The 18,547-nt window shown below is 42.5% G+C and overlaps 1 protein-coding gene across 2 annotated transcripts in view; it reads left to right on the top strand.

Moving 5' to 3' along the window:
* Nucleotides 1–7,846: 7,846 nt before the first annotated feature.
* The window catches only part of RIN2 (Ras and Rab interactor 2), a 133,276-nt gene continuing 122,575 nt past the window's right edge, over nt 7,847–18,547 (top strand). Inside the window, exon 1 of one of the 2 annotated variants that reach the window (XM_072140633.1) lies at nt 7,847–7,968. In XM_072140633.1, coding sequence (XP_071996734.1) covers nt 7,879–7,968 — 90 coding nt within the window. In that variant the 5' untranslated portion in view covers nt 7,847–7,878. The remainder of the gene's footprint in view (nt 7,969–18,547) is intronic. The other variant, XM_072140632.1, reaches the window with a different exon arrangement.

Here is an 18,547-nt window from a genome sequence, read left to right as displayed (position 1 = left end):
TTTTTTTTTTTTTTAACGCTAGCACATGTCTATAATAGTAACATCTTTATGGTACTATAGATAGATTGATACTCTGTCTATAGTACATGAAAATATACCGGTGATTTCCTCAAGTCCATGACAATGCTGTCATAGATTTGGGGAAAAAGGTGTGAGATGGCCGGCTATTAAGGGGTGGAAGGAGGCCGGATTTTTTTTTTTTAGATTAATGACATCTTTTAGATGCGTATTAATCTTTTTAATAGGTCATTTCATTTCCTCACGTCCATGACTGGATTGTTCTGGGCAACGAGGAAATGAAGTATATGATGCTGGAAGGAGGCCAGATTTTTATTTCTTTTTTTAATTGTTGACATCATTAGAGATGTCTAATTAATTTTCTACTTATTTTTTCATGTTCATGACTGGATTGTCCTAAGCTATGAGAAAATGAGGTGTGAGAAGACTATGATTATCTTAGATGATTAATAATACATTTTACTTGTAATTGTTGTTCCTTATGATGACATAAGAGGGTGTCATTAGATTATTATAATTAGAAAACTGGCTCATGATTGTGCAGGTGACTTAAAGGGGTATTCCCATGAAGACAAGATTCTTGAATGTATTCAGGATAACAAAATAACACATTCTCTAATTCACTGTTATTAACAAAAATACAGTATGTCACAGATATAATTACAAACCTGTCACTATAAATCCTGTTTTACACAAATTTGTTTGCCCCTGTACCCGACCCTAGATCTTCTGAGTTTAGGGTCGGGGAGGACATAATATTCTTCTGTCTGACGCTGTAGTTCAGTTCCTCTCTACCTCCAGTCCCCACCCTTGCATTCCAGGATGAGCTCACACACACACACAATGGCACAGATTTATCAAGCTGTCTGAAAGTCAATATATTTCTAGTTGCCCATGGCAACCAATCACAGCTCGTTACGTTTTATTTATGGTACGAGTTTAGTACATCAGTCTAGTTTGTTCAGTTTCCTTTATTGTAGTGTAGTGTAGGGACTCGCAAAAGAATGAGGACCCTTGACGTGGGTTGCGAGCTTCCGTATTTCTGCTCAAAATACCTTTCAAATTTTTATCTGCATATTAGTGCATAAAAAGTTTGTTGGATATCTAAATAATTTTTTTAAGGTATTAGGAGACTGAAATACTAACCAATGCCTCATTACTATTCTTGAAGACTAATGTATTAAAGTAAAAAGAGGGATTGAAAGAGATGAAAATAAATGAAAAGTTTACACCTAACTTATATACTAATGTGTAAAATATTATCAGTTTTACCTATGACCGTCAGACTGCAGTGTGTTCTGATGCAGGAAATACAAAGATTACAGTATTTTTCGGACTATAACGCACCGGAGTATAAGGCGCACCATCAATAAATGCCTGCTAAAATGTCTAGGTTCATATATAAGGCGCACTGGACTATAAGGCGCACCTGATTATAAGGATGAATGACAAGCAGGTGGCAGACCTGTGCACAGTTCAAGGCAGCTGTTGTCTGTAAGTAAGGTTCATATATAAGGTGCACTGGACAATAAGGCGCACCTTTGATTTCTGAGAAAATCAAAGGATTTTTTGTACGCCTTATAGTCCAAAAAATACGGTAAAAGCTCTGGCAGGCAATCACAGGCAGTGGATTTTTCCATTTTTTGGTAACATTTACAATTGGTGCAGAAAAGTCATGTAGAATGTGGTCTTTTGGCCAGTAGCATATCTAGTGTTTTCTGGGCCCAAGGGCAATACCCCCTCCCCCAATTTCAGTGTTTTGTACTGTAACCCCCAATACCAATGTAGTTACCGTGCCTCCGCCATAGCAATATAGACACAGGGCACCATGTAGCAGATATAGTCAAAAAGCCCCCATAGTAGCTAACAGTAGCGACAGTGCCACCACGGTAGCCAATAATCACAGTGCCCATTAGTGAGGCCAATAGTCATAGTACCCCTCACAGTAGCCAAGTCATAGTGCCCCCCACAATAGCCTAGTCACAGTGCCCCCCACAGTAGACAAGTTACACTGTCCCCCACTCGCGCACTTGGAGGTGGGGACGTGTGCACCGGACCCCAGGAGATGCCGCTGGAGCCGGGAGAGGACATCCACTGTTGTAGTATCATTGATCCTGGTTTCCATCTTACTATTACTATCAGAAGGAGGTGGAATCTCCGGGGAAGGGACGGGTGAGTAAATGCCAGGATGGAAGGGATACCTGAAGGAGCAGCTGGGGCGTACAGAGCTAGAAATTAAGTAAGTATGGAACTGAATATGCAAGTGTATGCTCTTGGGGAGAGGCTGTTAAAGAGGTGATTTTTTAAATCCAGGAATACGAGGATGGCAGAGTCATCTTGTTGCACAGGACCGCATTTGAGAGGGGGCTATCGAAAAATAAGTGTTTTATTTTACATGGAACTTGAGGTTGCAGGATGATGTATTTTTCATGTAGGGTGTGATCTATCTGGTTCTCCTCTCTATCTTGAGCCTATGTTCACAAGTTGTGTTAGAATTTTGTTTTTAAACGCAATTGCCTTGCTGGTCTAAATGCTGTGGTCAGTTGAAGCTCCTCCCTGCTGTGCATAAACTGCATTTCAAAGTGCGCCACCTTCCATCCCTCTAAACCAGTGATGGCGAACCTTTTAGAGACTGAGTGCCCAAACCACAACCAAAACCCACTTATTTACCCTGATGTGCCATTTTAAGCAATAACTTATAGCTACCTGTTCTTCCACTTCTTTAATTGTATCGGCCGCCTGAGGCAACCAATACAGTTGAAACAAGGTGGGCAAATTCAGACTATCATTGTAGCTTCTCTTCAGGGTCTCTCTGTTTAGAAAGAATGGTGGGTCCAGCATGAGGACCTCCAAAGATAATGCACTTCTTTCAACACCTTCTCACTTTTCAAGCAGTTCCAAACAGTCAATGAAGTGTTGCTGTAAAATAGCCCTGAGAACAGCATCTCATAAATTGCCTGGGATTGCAGGAAGATTTGGTGGATTTGGTCCTATTTGGTGAACTCTGTCCTGGGCTGATGGCCTGAGTGCCCACAGAAAGGCTCTGAGTGCCACCTCTGGCACCAGTGCCATAGGTTCGCCATCACTGCTCTAAACCTATGACTGTATTTGTAAATGTGACACATTAACGAATAGGTGAAAAGATGTGTGTGTCCATTGTGTCTGAGTCTGGCAGCTTTTTTTCTATGTTCTCAGAACATAGAATATTTATTAAATTCTAAGGAACTCCTACATCTCACCATCACCACCATTATCTCCATCATTTTCCAATGGATCTTAAAGGACATCTACCATCAGATTATCTGATGGTAACTGCTTACAATTCACTTCCCCGTCCCGTCTCCAGTAACCTTATCTTTGCATCTTTTAGAAGTGCCAGATTTTGTAGAAATAATGCTTTTTAAACTGTGTCAATGAGCCTGAGGCTCCAACGGTAGGTAATTTATGCATGCCTAATTTATGCATGCCTACACTGTGCATAGAGAGCGGGTGACATCACCGGCTCTCCCACTGCTGTTTTCGCGTGATCATAGCGGAGTGTATATCGGTAATGCTATCACAAATAGTGAGAGAATAGCAGTGGGAGAGCTGGTGATGCCACCGGCTCTCTTAGCACAGTGCAGGCAGAGCTATTTCAAAGAGAGTATGCATAAATTATTTATCAGTGGAGCCAAGAGGTGCACAGAGTTTGCCAAATCAGTCCCTGTCCCCAATGGGGCTCACAATCTAATCAACCTGCCAGTATATTTTAGATTCTGTGAGGAAACCAAAGGACCCGGAGGAAACCCACATAAACACGGAGTAACATACAAACTCATTGCAGATGTTGACCCTGGAACATGAACCCAGGTCCCCAGCGCTGCAAGGCTGTAATACTAACCACTAAGACTAAAGGCAGTCATGACACTAGACTGAGAACTGAGTGGGGCAGCCATTTTATTAGACAAAGGCCTGACTATTGGCAGTGAGTACACTAGACTGAGGTCTGTTTGTTGAAGTGAATATACTGGACGGAGGAATGACAGACCGCAGTGATTTCAACCTAACTAAAGGTGCATTCAAACGTTTGCATTGTGTTTACAAAAGCAATATAAACATCTAATTTCCATCTGCGTACATGCTGGTGGATGCTGGTCACCGATCACATGCGTTTTACTGGAAACACAGATGTGATGGAGCCCCCCTACCTGTAACTGCCAGGTGTGAACACAAACTAAAGGTTGACAAGTGACAGTGAATTTACTAGACGGGGGACTGACTGGTTGTAACAATTATACTAGACCAATGGTGGCGAACCTATGGCACTGGTGCCACAGGTGGCACTCTGAGCCCTCTCTGTGGGCACCCAGGCCATCACCACTGCATGAAGTTCACCAGATAGGACTCAAAGAATCTGCCTGCGGAATCTTCCTACAATGATGGGCGAATTTGCCCTCCTCCTTTCGGCTGTGTTGGTGTCTTTAGGCAGCTGAACGATTGAAAGTTGTCAAAGAACGAGGAGAAATAAATTACTGCTCAAATTGCTGTGCTGGCACTTTGCAATAAATAAGTGGCTCTTGGTTGAAGTTTGGGCACTCCGGCTCTAAAAGGTTCGCCATCACTGTACTAGACGGTAGATTGAATTCCGTATTTAGGGTCGACATTGTAACTCAATTTCACTTAGTATCATTATAAATTCTCATTTGTAGCCCATTTTTTCATCAGTTAAGGGTGGTAGATGCATATTAATATTCAGTTTACTGAGGACCCCCAGTTATACGTAGAAAAATATTGAGGTGCCTAATCATATTTTGTACCCAGGAGCCTTCACCGACCTTACTCAAAACTTCTTCACCCTGTTGGTTCCTGTAAAGAAATGGTTTCTAAATACCTCTACCACACAACTCAAAAAACAGTATTACTTTATTACAGTCCCAAAACCAAGTTTAGTAAATAAAGTCCATGGACCGAGCTAAAAAAAGATAGTCTCAGAGGGACACTGATAAAGATGAAGAAGGGACAGGCACAACATGCACAAGCATTCCCCACAGCATTGTCTCTGGTTCTCCCTGAGACTGTATGGTGTAATCCCTGGGCTATGCATACTGCAGGTTAAACTACTGTTCGGTATTATGTATAGGCACAGCCCATTATTATTGCACTTATGCTGTGTAATCTTTGCACTGGATGCACCAGTGGGTTCAATTACCCTGCACTTCCCTGAGTGATTAAGCCTGTTGCCTTCAGCAACCACTAGGAGGACCCCTGCGCACAGGAATGACCCTAATGTATTATCACATTCAGTGGAAGCTATTGTACACGGATATTCTTCAATTGAGCTCCCCTAGTGGCAGCTGCAGGACGATACAATGGATCAATGTTGGGAATCAGGAGACAGCACTTTAAAGGGCACCTACCACCACAAATCTACCTATAAAGGTAGATCGGGTGGTAGGTGGATCAATAGGACGTGAGGATAGCCCTTTTAAGGGCTAATCCTCACGTCCCCGCAATGATCTGAAAACTTTTATTGCCCCAATATTAAAATTTTCTTATGCGGCTACTGGGGCGTGGAGTAGCCGCATCTGAGGTTACACGAGGCGGCTACTCCACGCCCCGGTAGCCTCTTTTCTCCTCCTACCAAAAATCTTCGGCGCGCAGCTACGAGGAGCTGCGCGCCCTCGTCCGGCACATCTGCTGTCTGCGCATGCGCAGAACAGCAGGCCCGTGCCTGTGCAGCTCCGACTCCGTAGCAGTGACCGCGCAGGCGCGGGCCTGCTGTTCTGCGCATGCGCAGACAGCAGATGTGCCGGACGAGGGCGCGCAGCTCCTCGTAGCTGCACGCTGCAGATTTTTGGTAGGAGGAGAAAAGAGGCTACCGGGGCGTGGAGTAGCCGCCTCGTGTAACCTCAGATGCGGCTACTCCACGCCCCAGTAGCCGCATAAGAAAATTTTAATATTGGGGCAATAAAAGTTTTCAAAACATTGCGGGGACGTGAGGATTAGCCCTTAAAAGGGCTATCCTCGCGTCCAATTGATCCACCTACCACCCGATCTACCTTTATAGGTAGTTTCGTGGTGGTAGGTTCCCTTTAAGCTTTTCACTGGCTGCAAGGAGATTTATTAGATATTTGCAAACTATTTAATAACCTCATAACCTTGACATTACCCATATATACATACATGTCAGACATGTACTCACATAAGTAACCCCCCCCCCCCAAAAAAAAAAAAATAATAATAATTGTTGGACAGGGAAAGAGGGACAGAAGAAAAACATTTTTCTGCTCCTGGGAAGTCCTTCCCATTGCCCAGTGGCTTGTCCTATTCACATAGTATTAGCTCTTTGTTATTTTTAAAGCCTCCCCAGCCGTGTGTGACACATTCTTCATTCCTGGACAACCCCTTTAAGGATGCAGCCCTTTTTGTTTTTGCAGTTCAGTTTTTTACTACGTACCTACCAAAAGTCATATTACATAAACAGAGAAATAAGAGATGAAAATTGCACTGTGCCTCCTTCCTATAGACAACAAAAGGTTTCCCAAAATAATGTGCTACATCTATCTATATAAATTAGCTTCCCTGCTAATATCACCCTTCGGCGTTACTGGTGACATTATAGCACAGAGTTTCTCAGTTGCTATAATTGTATTGCAGGTGACGTCACAGTGCAATGCATCAAAAACTGACATTTTTGTCTGCAGTTTTGGTCAGTTTTTGCAAGGAGTCATTAGCTTTTTTGCCGTTTTAACGTGCAGACAATGGACCAACATTCATTAGAAACAGTGCAAACCGCACTATGATCAGTGTGCCTGTGTAGTGTGCAAGGACGCAAGATTCAGGATTTCTGGCTCACGTTCTGCATGAATCTGGTGCCCCCTGCACTGCCCTGACAGAATGCACAACTTTTTTTTTTTGGTGCAGCTTTAACATGGGGCATGCAGCACATTTCCGTCGAACTATGCATGATAAATGTGCCGCACGGTCCGACTGAGCACATCTGTGTTGCATGAAGAACCGTGCAGCCACTGGACATTTCATTACTGGATAATGCTGCTGGAAATTTTCCTTAAGAGTAGTGGCAGCATCTCCCACCTTAGTCTTATACTCCAGTCATAAGTTTTCCCATTTTGTGTTGTGTGGTAAAATTAGGTTATACGCGCTTATACTCATGTAAAGTATGCATCATTTTTTCCTCATACTGATGAGGCCAAAGACAAGGGCAGATTATAGGTGTGTCTGGGATGTTATAGAAAAAGGGGTGTTATAGTGTCCCCTTTTCTGTAGCCCCTTCTTATAAATACAGACAACAGAAAAAGGGGGAAGCTGCAGGGGGCATTTAAGTACAGGGGCTGTTGGAAATGGCACATTATATGGGTTGTGGTTACATATGGGGTATTTGAGGGTGCGCCGATTTATTTTTACCAGGCACCATAGTAGAAGGGTTACCAGCCCCGGTCCCTGGAAAAAAATTTGGGTTCAGTTGGTACCTGAATACAAAGTTGGGGACGACTGCTGTAAAGTACCTCAAATTGGAGTTCCCCTCAAACCCGTGATGGTTAGAAATAATGGGTGACTTTTGGGGACTACTTGTGTAATATGAAGGAAGGGGTTTTCATTGAAACTAATGGTGAATTGTCACCTGCCATGACGTATGACATGGAGGTTACAGGTTTGAGGAGAAGGACTGTGGTGATTACAGACACTGTATAACTGCAGTGCAGGATGAAGTTAGCGCCATCCCAGCCCCTGCCTCCCCCCTCTGTATTATTGTCATTGTCCTGCCCGGGGTGAGGGCAGTGTGTAAGTAATGCGGCGGGGGAGGGACAGGAGTGACGCGCATGCGCGCTGGCATCGCTACTTGAGACTTTCTCCTTGTGAATGTCTCCAGGGGGAGAGGGGCTCCGGGTAGCGCCGGTGTCACACAGAGCTCAGGCACCGGGGAGCACCGGCAGAGGGGGCGCCTGGCAGGTAAGGGCTGTGCTGGACACACGATGTACAGTGACCTGTGGGCAGTGATTGCAGACTGGCAGCATTGTGTGCACGCTCGGCTCTGTCTCACCCACAGAGCTGCCAGTCGTCCTGCTCCCTGCATGTTACTGTCATATAACTTTTGCTTGCTGCAGTCTGTATACTGTGTATGGTATTGATGTCATATCTGTGATGTGCTGGATGGCAGATCTCCCTTACCCTATTGGCACCTATTGGGTCTGATTGGCACCTAAAGTTGGTGATAACTGCAATTTTATTGCGCACTTGAGATCACGTAGGATCTTTTCTGATTTTTCCCCCATTGCAGGTTGTAATAAAACCATAAATTAAAGGCGGTTTCCACTTTTTTATAAATTGGTGATGAGTGGTACTCGTGAGTGTCAGATCACCACTGATCTGATATTCCTTATGGATCAATATCTTAAAGTTGTAGAGCCCCTTTAAGCCATTGGACTACACTGTATGTCATTATTATATCTGCTACTAAGAAAGTTGGATATCCACCGGTCCGGCTCACCCATCAGATGCCAATCCTCATTCCCAAATTCCTGCTTGGTGAGACACAATACAGGAGTCTAGTATATTCTGATGATTTAATATTTTGTGCCAGGTTACTGTCCATGTTGTACCTACTGCTGCTATTGTATCTGATAGTATTGATGATGCGTGATGGTATTTGGCGACATTGTGAGACAGTCGGTCAGGGCCAGTGTACATCTACCGGGAAACTAGTAAAAAACTTGAAATACAAGAACCTGGGGAATTCAGAAAAAATGTTAGTACTGTACAGGTGCATATGTACATTGTAATAAGAAAAAACATATATAGCATTGTATACAGTAGCTCAGTATTAAAAAATCCGAAATGACACAGTAATAGGCTACTGCTTAACCTCTCTATAAGACCACATGAAGACCACCTTGACATTCGATCCTGAAATGACCCCATTTTTCCAAAGAATGAACTAAGGTGATTGCTATCACAGTTTAACATTGGGCTTACCCATTCGTGGGCACTCAACTTTGATTCTACAGTGATTTAGCCTCCGAAACCCGCTCTGGGAACTATAGAAAACGGATCATGTGCCAATCACAATGATAGTGTGTGAACAGCACCTGAAAAACAGTTGTAATTAGTACTGGACAGGATTTGTTTTAGATGATGAAGAGGAGAATCAGTCTGTTCAGAAATCCGGGTAAAGAGGTTTTCCAGGAATTTAGATGAACCGGAATACTACTCCAGTACTTATGGTCCTTTATCCATCCAGAAGGCCTTGGAAAGTAACTTCCTCTGACCACGGGACTTTTTTTGTCCTGGGAGACCACCCGTTTCCTGAAGGGGGTACATGACCACCCAGAACTTCTGGCTGGGCAAAAAGCTAAAAAATCGGAAGTACTGGAGTGATGCAGGAAGCGTGGACAAGGTACAGGGAGCAGAGTCTCTTTTTATTCTACCACCCCGGCCACCACAAGTATTTTTTTCAGCATTCCAGGAAAACACTTTTAAAGATGCTGGTCCCAATTCAAAATCTCTACCAGACCTCCCCCCTCCCCCCTATAAAATTACTTTCCATAGTAGGAATTTAAAAAAATGGGATAGGAACAAATGGATCTTGAATTGATTTCGTTTTAAGATGTCTGTCAATGTGCCGTCCAAATAGATCAGCCTCAAATACAGATGTGAACAAAGTCCTAAAACTAGAGTACGGAGGTATAGAGATTAATAGAAGTTATAGGAGTGAAGTGTTCCCGGATTTGAAGGTGGACAGGGATTATGAAATCAAATTTAAAATAGAAAACCTCTGCAAAATTTGGGTAAAAATCTGTGGAGATTTCGATCTGGGGAACATTTCCTGCTTCAACGTGATCACTATTTCAGGTGGTAAATTAAAAAAATTAAAATATCAAAAATTTCGAGTTTATTTATGGGTTAATACTGTCAGTGTCTTAAAGCAGAAGGATTTAATCCATGGGCCTCCTGGAGCATAATCCAGCGTCTGCCCTGGAATGATTTTATAGTCGCTCGGTGGATGGATGTTACAGGTGGGATTGCTAAGAAACCTTGAGATGAAAGCCGAGCAGCTCTTGGCAAGTTGACTTTCCCATCTGAGGAAGTGATCCTGTCTCATCATGTCATTTCATGCAATGGTGGTGTCAGATAATAACCTGATTCATGAGTCTCTCATCTCCGATCCCTCCACTGCACATCCAACCTACAGAACAGGACAAGCAGTGTTTAGGAGGTGACACCTGGCTGTGTATATCCTGTTTACACAGAACGCCAGGATTTTGGCAGACTTACAGTCATTGTGCAATAAATGTCTTAAAGGTAAGCTTTTGTACTATGTTCTCAGAATGAGAAATTATTTAAAGGTACCAAGTGTTCCATGGTTTTTTAAAAACCTCCATAGAAGTGAGTTTCCTTCTTCCCTTGTCACAGTGCTGACAAAACAGGGGCTACCTCTTAAAGTCTGGTTTTCACGCATGATTTGCCTTAGCTATCTATACTCATCTGTATACAAGTGATCTGTGAAAACCGGTTCTGACTAGGACATGCTCTACTTTTGAACGGATCGGTAAAAATCTGTGACGGATTGGTTAAATAATATTGCATTTGGCACACAGCCCATATGCACAGTCCTTTAAGGACTTCTTCTATCAGATTGACTCATGGTAGATTAGTCCTCCTCACATGCTCCTTATGATTTCTTCTTCTAGGAGCTTCTTTTATTATAATCTGGAACAGAACGATTTTACCCGGAAAAGAAAAAAAATTATGCAAGTGAACGTGAGTGTCTCCAGATTAAGTCAACGGAGCGTCTTGGCTTATAATTTATTCATTCCCTTTACTTGTCTAGTCCCACCTTGTCCCCGACATTACTTGTTCTCTGCAATCTCGGTGGGCAGGATTGGAGGGAGCAGGCGGGACTGGATGAGTCAGGGGGAGTGAATAAATTATAAGATGAGGTGATTAGCTCAGACTAATTAGCCTAATTTTTAAAACTCTTTTTTGGAAAATTGTAATGTTCCGAATTGTAAGAGAATAAGTCCCTATTAGAAGAAATCGTATTGAGCAGGTGAGTAGGACCAGTCTACCATCAGTCAATCTGGTGGCCCTGTAATTTAGCATTCATATCACGACTAATCCAGACTCTATGGTAAAAGGGTTCAGGAATGTGATGAGAATTTAAAGGGGTTTACTGTTTTTTTTTTTAATTGATAAAGGCTCTACAGAGGGTCACTTCCAAAATCAAACGTCACTTCCTGCTCACTTTAGTATGACCATACTGAATATTATACCATATCTATGTGGAATGTGCATCAGGCCCGTACTCACATGGAATATGCAGTATATTATCTTCGGAAAAGCAGCGGGAGGACACAAGGATTAGCCCCGTTGTCACACAATGCAGTTATGTCCAGGGCTGAAATCTATTTGTCACTTTCCGATTTCTGCTGTAAAACACACATCAGCTCTTGTAAAACACACATCAGCTTACATCTGAAAATACCTCAGACAATATCAAAAGACCGGATCTTTTTGTTTTAAAACTTTTTTATTAAACTTTTTTTTTTTTTGTTCCAAATAATACAAACAGTACATTACAGGACAGAAGCTTTTGTACACAAAAGGTAACAATTTGGTAGTGATCCGGAAGCATAGTGTTCTGTGGGAGGCTCTTTCCAATTAGAGCCGCTTATCCACCTAGATTCTTATGATGAAGGGAGCAATACAACAACATAAGGAACCGAAATACACCACTTTCTCTTCAGTTCGCTCTTTATACATGTTTGTGGTGTCCGTCCGAAGCTTATATGAATGCCCGGTCTATGGGCTTGTCCCGTGAAATACAAGAAATTAAAAAGGGGTGAAACATAGAACCTGGGAAGAGGGGGGGGGAGGAGAGATATCTAGGTAAGAGAGGGGAGGGTGAGGTAGGGGGGTCGGTTGGGGGGGGGGATCTTATTGTGTTTGAATTCTGAGTGTAAGCTGAGGGGGGGGGGGGATGGTTATTCTGCACTTGTATTTTGCTTCTCACTTTGGGGGACCTTCCGGTCCTTCCAGTGTTTCCACACCTGTTCATATATCTGCCTGCAGCAGCTGTGGCACGGCTACATCATGGCCTCCCAGAATAAATGGCAATGTGTAATATCACGTCATGCCATGTCTGGGCGCCAAGACTGAAGTCACCGTCTAGCTGCAGCATAAATATGGCCATAGACACTATAAAACAGCCAAGAATATCATTCTAAAGTCTGTACCACCTGATGTTATTAGCATTATCAGCATTGCAGTATTTTGATATTGTGAAGAGGGAGCTAAGAGCCAATGCGATTATTTTTGTAAATTTTAATAAACTTCAACAAAATAGAGTTCAAATGTTTGCGCTTCATCCCTTTCTCTTTCCAGTCTTCATATAATTTATGCATCTTCCTACCTGTTTCTGTAAATGTAGTAAATTACGTTAATCAGAACAGAGTTGTTTCTGCAAAACCTAATACAATGAATGAGACAGGTGAAGAAATCTAAGGAACAAATTGGCTTAAAGGGAACCTGTAATCAGCAACTGGCCTAATATACCACTACATGGTCTGATATTTGGCACAAAATTAGACCAACCAAAAGTAACATCTAAACCCCTTCATGAATGTGGTTTCACATTACGGATGCTCATTTGTTCTTCTTAAGCTATTTGCAGATATTGCGCATTGTGAAAACCCCACATAAAAATCCATATCCAACTCAGGCTGCTTTCCCACATGACGTTTTTTGATGCGTTTTTGCATTATGAAAGACACCACCTAAATTTCTACATGAAATTACATGCAGTTTAATGGTATTGAGCATGACTGTGCCTAAAACGCAACCAAAAATGCAACAATAAATGCTTTAAAAAAGCATCAGAAAACGCATTTAAAACGCATGCAAAAATCTACGAGGACACGTAAAGAACGGAACATGACCATTATTTTATTTTCTGCACTGATCAACAATTTACACGTCTACATCCCTGTTTCCAAATTCCATTCACTTTTATACTACTGTTCAGCACCAAAGTCTGCGTATAAAAGCCACACGGAATCTACAACATGAGTTACTGTGCTCCAAATAATGTGTTAAAAAAAATGTAACACAAAAAATGACACATCCTAGATCTTAATGAAATATTCTCATTGAATACTTTGTTCAGTACAAAGTTAAATGTGCTGACAACAAAATCACAAAAAACAATCAATGGAAATCAAATTTATTAACCACTGGAGGCCTGAATTTGGAGTCACCCACAAAATTTAAGTGGAAAAACACACACAACCGGCTGATCCAATGAGGCTCAGTATTGTGTGTGTGTGTAGCCTCCACGTGCCTGTATGGCCTCCCTACAACGCCTCAGTAGGCTTATGATCAAGTTGCGGATGGTCTCCTGCGGGATCTCCTCCCAGACCTGGGCTAAAGCATCCGCCAACTCCTGGACCGTCTGTGGTACATTGTGATGTTGGTGGATGGAGTGAGACATGATGTCCCAGATGTGCTCAATCAGATTCAGGTCTGGGGAATGAGTGGCCAGTCCAAAGCTTCAATGCCTTCATCTTTCAGGAACTGCTGACACACTCCAGCCACATGATGTCTTGCATGGTCCTGCATTAGGAGGAACCCAGAACCAACTGCACCAGCATATGGTCTTACAAAGGGATCTGAGGATCTCATCTCGGTGCCTAATGTCAGTCAGTCTACCTCTGGCAAGCACATGGACCCACTGCCAAACCGTTCATGCTGAAGGATGTTGAAGGCAGCAGATTGCTCTCCACGACGTCTCCAGACTCTGTTACATATGTCACATGTGCTCAGTATGAATCTACATTTATCTGTGAAGAGGGCACAAGTGGCAAATTAGCTAATCCTGGTGTTCTCTGGTAAATGCCAATTGTGTGAGCACAGCCCTCCTCTGTGGATGTCTATAAGTTTGTGCAGACACATCCACATTTTGTGGCTGGTGGAGGTAATTTTGCAGGGCTCAGGCAGTGTTCCTCCTACTCCTCCTTGAACAAAGGTGGAGGTAGCCGTCCTGCTGCTGGGTTGTTGCCCTCCTACGGGCCCCCTCCATGTCTCCTGTTGTACTGGCCTGTCTCCTGACAGCCTCTGGACACTACACTGAGAGACACAGCTAACCTTCTTGCCATAGCTCGCATTGATGTGCCCTCCTGGATGATGCACTACCTGAGCTACTTGTGTGGGTTGCCATTGTAGGGAGGTCATACAGGCATGTGGAGGCCACACACAATACTGAGCCTCATTTTGTCTTGTTTTACCGACATTACATGAAAGTTGGATCAGCCTGTAGTGTGTTTTTTCACTTTAATTTTGTGGGTGACTCAAAATCCAGGCATCTATTGATAATAATCATAATAAATTTGATTTCTATTGTTGATTTTTGTTGTCAGCACATTCAACTTTATACAGAACAATGTATTCAATGAGAATATTTAATTCATTCAGATGTAGAATGTGTTCCCTATATTTTTTTTTGCAGTGTACATCAAAGGGGATTTCCCACGAACAAAAGTGAGGCCCTATCCACGGGATAGGGCCTAACTTGCTGATCACTGTGGGTCTCAGTACGGAGACCCCCACAGATCACGAAAACGAGACCTCTTCGCTCCGTCAGACTAATGGAGCAGACATCCGTGCATGACCGTTCTGCTCCAATAATCTCTATGGAGCTGACGGAAATTGCCAAGCGCTACACTCACCGATTTCCATCAACTCCATAGAGATTATTGGAACAGAACGGTCATGCGCGGCCGTCCATCTGTTCCATTAGTCCGACGGACCCCTCGTTTTAGTGATCTGTGGGGGTCTTAGCACTGAGACCCCCATTGATCGGAAAGTTAGGCCCTATCCCGTGGATATGTTCACTGTAGCAAATACAGTACAAGTTACGGTATCTTATGATTGTTTGCATGTTACCTGGTATTATCATGTACAGTGTAATATATAAGTATCCATAACATTGTCATTGTATGTAACATTTTAGCAGCTTCCTAAGATCTGGAATCTTTAGGAGGTTCCACTGGACAAAACTGAGAATGTACTAAAGATTTTATTGTTCTTAAGTCAACTTCTTAGAGAGTTCACTCGCACATTGTATGGGGTCACATATAAAGAAACCTGACATAAGTATTGTGTTTCATGAGCTTCAATGAATTGAGGGAATGGGGGATGGGTTCGTGTTGGAACAAGACACCAACCCCCATTAGCTGAGCAGCAGGAGACTTTTCTATTGACAAGGGTGGTTTACTTTTGACAGAGGGGTGTCCACATATTGTTCTTACTTCAAACGCTCCTGCACCATAGGAAGCAGTTGTTCTCTGGACGCCTCATCTATACTCCTTGGCAAGAGGCATCTTCATAAACCCAAATCTTCCAACTTCTATTCGGGGAGGGCAGCTCCAGGAGTGTCTCTTGTTCTCTCTGGAGAACCCGTCATTAAATGGACACTCCCTTTAGTAAAATGAAAACTATGTCATGATCAGTTTCTCCTGTGGTTATCTGAAAGGACATCGAGCACCTGCAGGACATTGACCACAGAAGTGGGTCACCATGTGCAGCTAATATCGTAAGGAGACTCCTCTAACTCAATAATTGCCTGCTTTATACAGTAGTTGGGGGGGGGGGGGTATCATTGAAGGAAATTTCTCACAATTGTCACATCTGACCATTTGCAGATTCTAAATTGCGACTTTTCAAAAATGTTTTACTGGTGGTAGACGTGTCCTACTATGAAGTTCCTCAGGACTTCTTTTATTATAACTCTATAAGCCACGTTTGTGGCAATATAGAGTTATAAACGTGCTAATTATGCTAATCATGGCATATATTGTTATAATAAAAGAAGTCCTGAGGAGAATGGGTCCTCACAAACTTCTTAGTAGGACACATCTACCATCAATAGACCTTTAACTAAAAAGTAGCATATCCACTAGAGACTATGATACCTCATGTGCCACATTTGTCACGCTGTGTAAGCCACTATCATAAATGTACAGACGGGCTCCTAAAACAGTCTAAAAAACTGGAGTAAGGTCCTGCTTGATAATGATAAAACTTCCCCCTTATTTTTAAGGAAAGATTTTTTCAAATTTTTCGACCTATACAAAATTCCTGGCATTCAGACCTGGAAGAAACAAAGGGAATAAAGCAAGAATATAATAATAATCATAATAGTAAAGAGGTTGTCGGATACTTTAAAAAAACTCCTATGTGGCCGGTGTGGGGGCTTCTTAAAAAAATAAACTTGTACTTACCTCCGTGGTGAGTCTCGGACAGCCCCTTTGATGATAATAATCTTTATTAATATAGGGGCATCATATTCTGTAGCGATTTACAGACAGATATTACAGACCAGGATATTACAGCCATTACACCACAGTTTTGGGGTCGAGCTGCAGTAACACAGTTCGGCCACTACACAGAGATCTGAGATTTCTGTTATGTTGCGTTTGGCTCCAGAGGCCAATGAGCTGCTCATTGTGAGTCCCCAGATGATCGTGGGGGTTAGAAGCATCAGACCACAAACATTCTGATATTATTTATCTATTTATAAGGCCACGTTCACACAATGCTTTTGATTTGTGTTTTGGTCAATTAGATGGGAGAAAGTGATAAAAATCAGCAGGGACCCACTATGAATGGGTGTTAGACCTTTGTGGACCACAGTAGAGAGCTTAACTACCATATCTGGCATTGGCATTGTTGGGGCACAGTGGGGGCTACTTCAAAATGTTATTACTATGGATGGCTGAATGCTGCTCTTTTCTGTGCTTGATGGGCTTTGCCTTAGGAAAGTGCATACCTACCAGACTGAGGGGCATCTCGCTCCCGGCACCACACCAATTAACTTATTGGAGGGGCTGCAGTACTGTAGCAGTGGCTGTGAAGGGTACTGCAGCTTTCTCCCATCCAGGTGAGTGGGGCACATATGCTGTCATGGTAATGTTTTGAGTTACACCTGTGCTGCAACCCCTTTAACCAGCAAGTAGGTGCCAAGAGTCCGGCTTACACTGTTCCAATACTAATTACCAATTAATATTTATGGTTCCATAAAACCATTTAAAAGTCCAATTAGCATTCTGAAAGGTAAGCTTATTCAGTATGTGTAAAATACATTAGGGATGAAAATAGATGAGTTTTTGTCTAATTCTTGCAGTATGTTCTGTACAGCCAAAACCACAGACTGTTTTTCCCATGAGTTAAAAAGGGTAATTAAAGAAGAAAAGTCCATGAACTAGCAGACTTTTTTTAGTAGAATATTCCCAATGTCTATGTGACCATGCACTTGGTTAGCTTCTATAGCAAGTCTTTTTACATTGGTTGGCATAGCAGACCAGATGCCATAGGTGCCAGCTAAAACTCCTATGTGATCTGTCAAGAAGAAGAGTTAGAAAATGACTAGTCTCATTATATAGGGATGTGAGTGACGCCTAATCTTAGGATTATTTATACTTGCAGCGAGTTCATTAGGAACTTAGAGGAAGTGCCAAATACAGTAAAATGTTAAAATGCAACTAAAGAATCTGATTTATGATGGATCAAAGTCCTATTTCAGTGTCTGAAAGACGTCATTTGTTTGGCTAAGATTTGTTTGTGTGGATACAGTGGGGGCCATTTTTATGGCGTCAAAGCTCTGAAATAAGAGGCGGCATAGTAGGTGTGCACTAGCTATAGCCTGCGAATAGAAAGTTTATAGAATAAAGTGCAATTCTACGGTAGGCGGGATCATTCATAGAATTGTTCACCAGCACAGACACCCGCCAGATACATCAGGAGGCTGCGGCGCTTATAGAGGGACAGGGACTTCATAATATGAGCGCCGGCATATGATAAACGTCCTCCAATGTTTCATACAAATCAAAAAAATGTATACGTACAGGTCCAAAAATAGGAAATAGAATAGAATTTGGCTATAAAGAAGTTGAAAACTGTTTTGTGCATCTTTGATCACCATTCTTATTTGTCGGTATTACTGACAGCATCCAGAAACATTGATAGTGTCCATTCTAAATGTTCTAGCATTTACTGGTGGATATCAGGTGTGCATATGTCCACTAAGAATCCCACACAACTTTGTGACCTCCCAGGAGATAGGGGAAGGGAGGGGGCAGAAAGTTCAAAACAGTTGTTAAAGGTGTTTTCCAGGTTAAATTAATTTTTTTGTTACTATGGGACCCAAGAAAAATGAAAATAACTAAAAACAGCTGGCATCTCCTGTCACTGCCCGGCCTCTGGCTATGGCTTTATGTTATAGCGGGTTTATGCACTGTTGGTGAACCAGAACGCCAGAGCGAGATAAGTATTCCCTGTTTGTTTTTTATTGTTATTTTAATACCTGTGGCCAATGGGAAAAATTAATCCCAGACAACCCCTTTAAAAAACTTTACTTACTTGGTCCGAGGATTATGCACTGTGCAGCGCTTCACTAGGATCAAGCGCCCGATATCCTGCATGTGTTGCTTCCCCGCTCAGGTCCGCCGGAGTTCACCTTCTTCTTCTGGTGCATGTA

This window comes from Engystomops pustulosus, chromosome 3, assembly GCF_040894005.1.
Source record: "Engystomops pustulosus chromosome 3, aEngPut4.maternal, whole genome shotgun sequence".
Classification (NCBI taxonomy): domain Eukaryota; kingdom Metazoa; phylum Chordata; class Amphibia; order Anura; family Leptodactylidae; genus Engystomops; species Engystomops pustulosus.
Note: the sequence above shows the minus strand (reverse complement) of the source record. Positions and strands in the feature narration are given on the sequence as shown.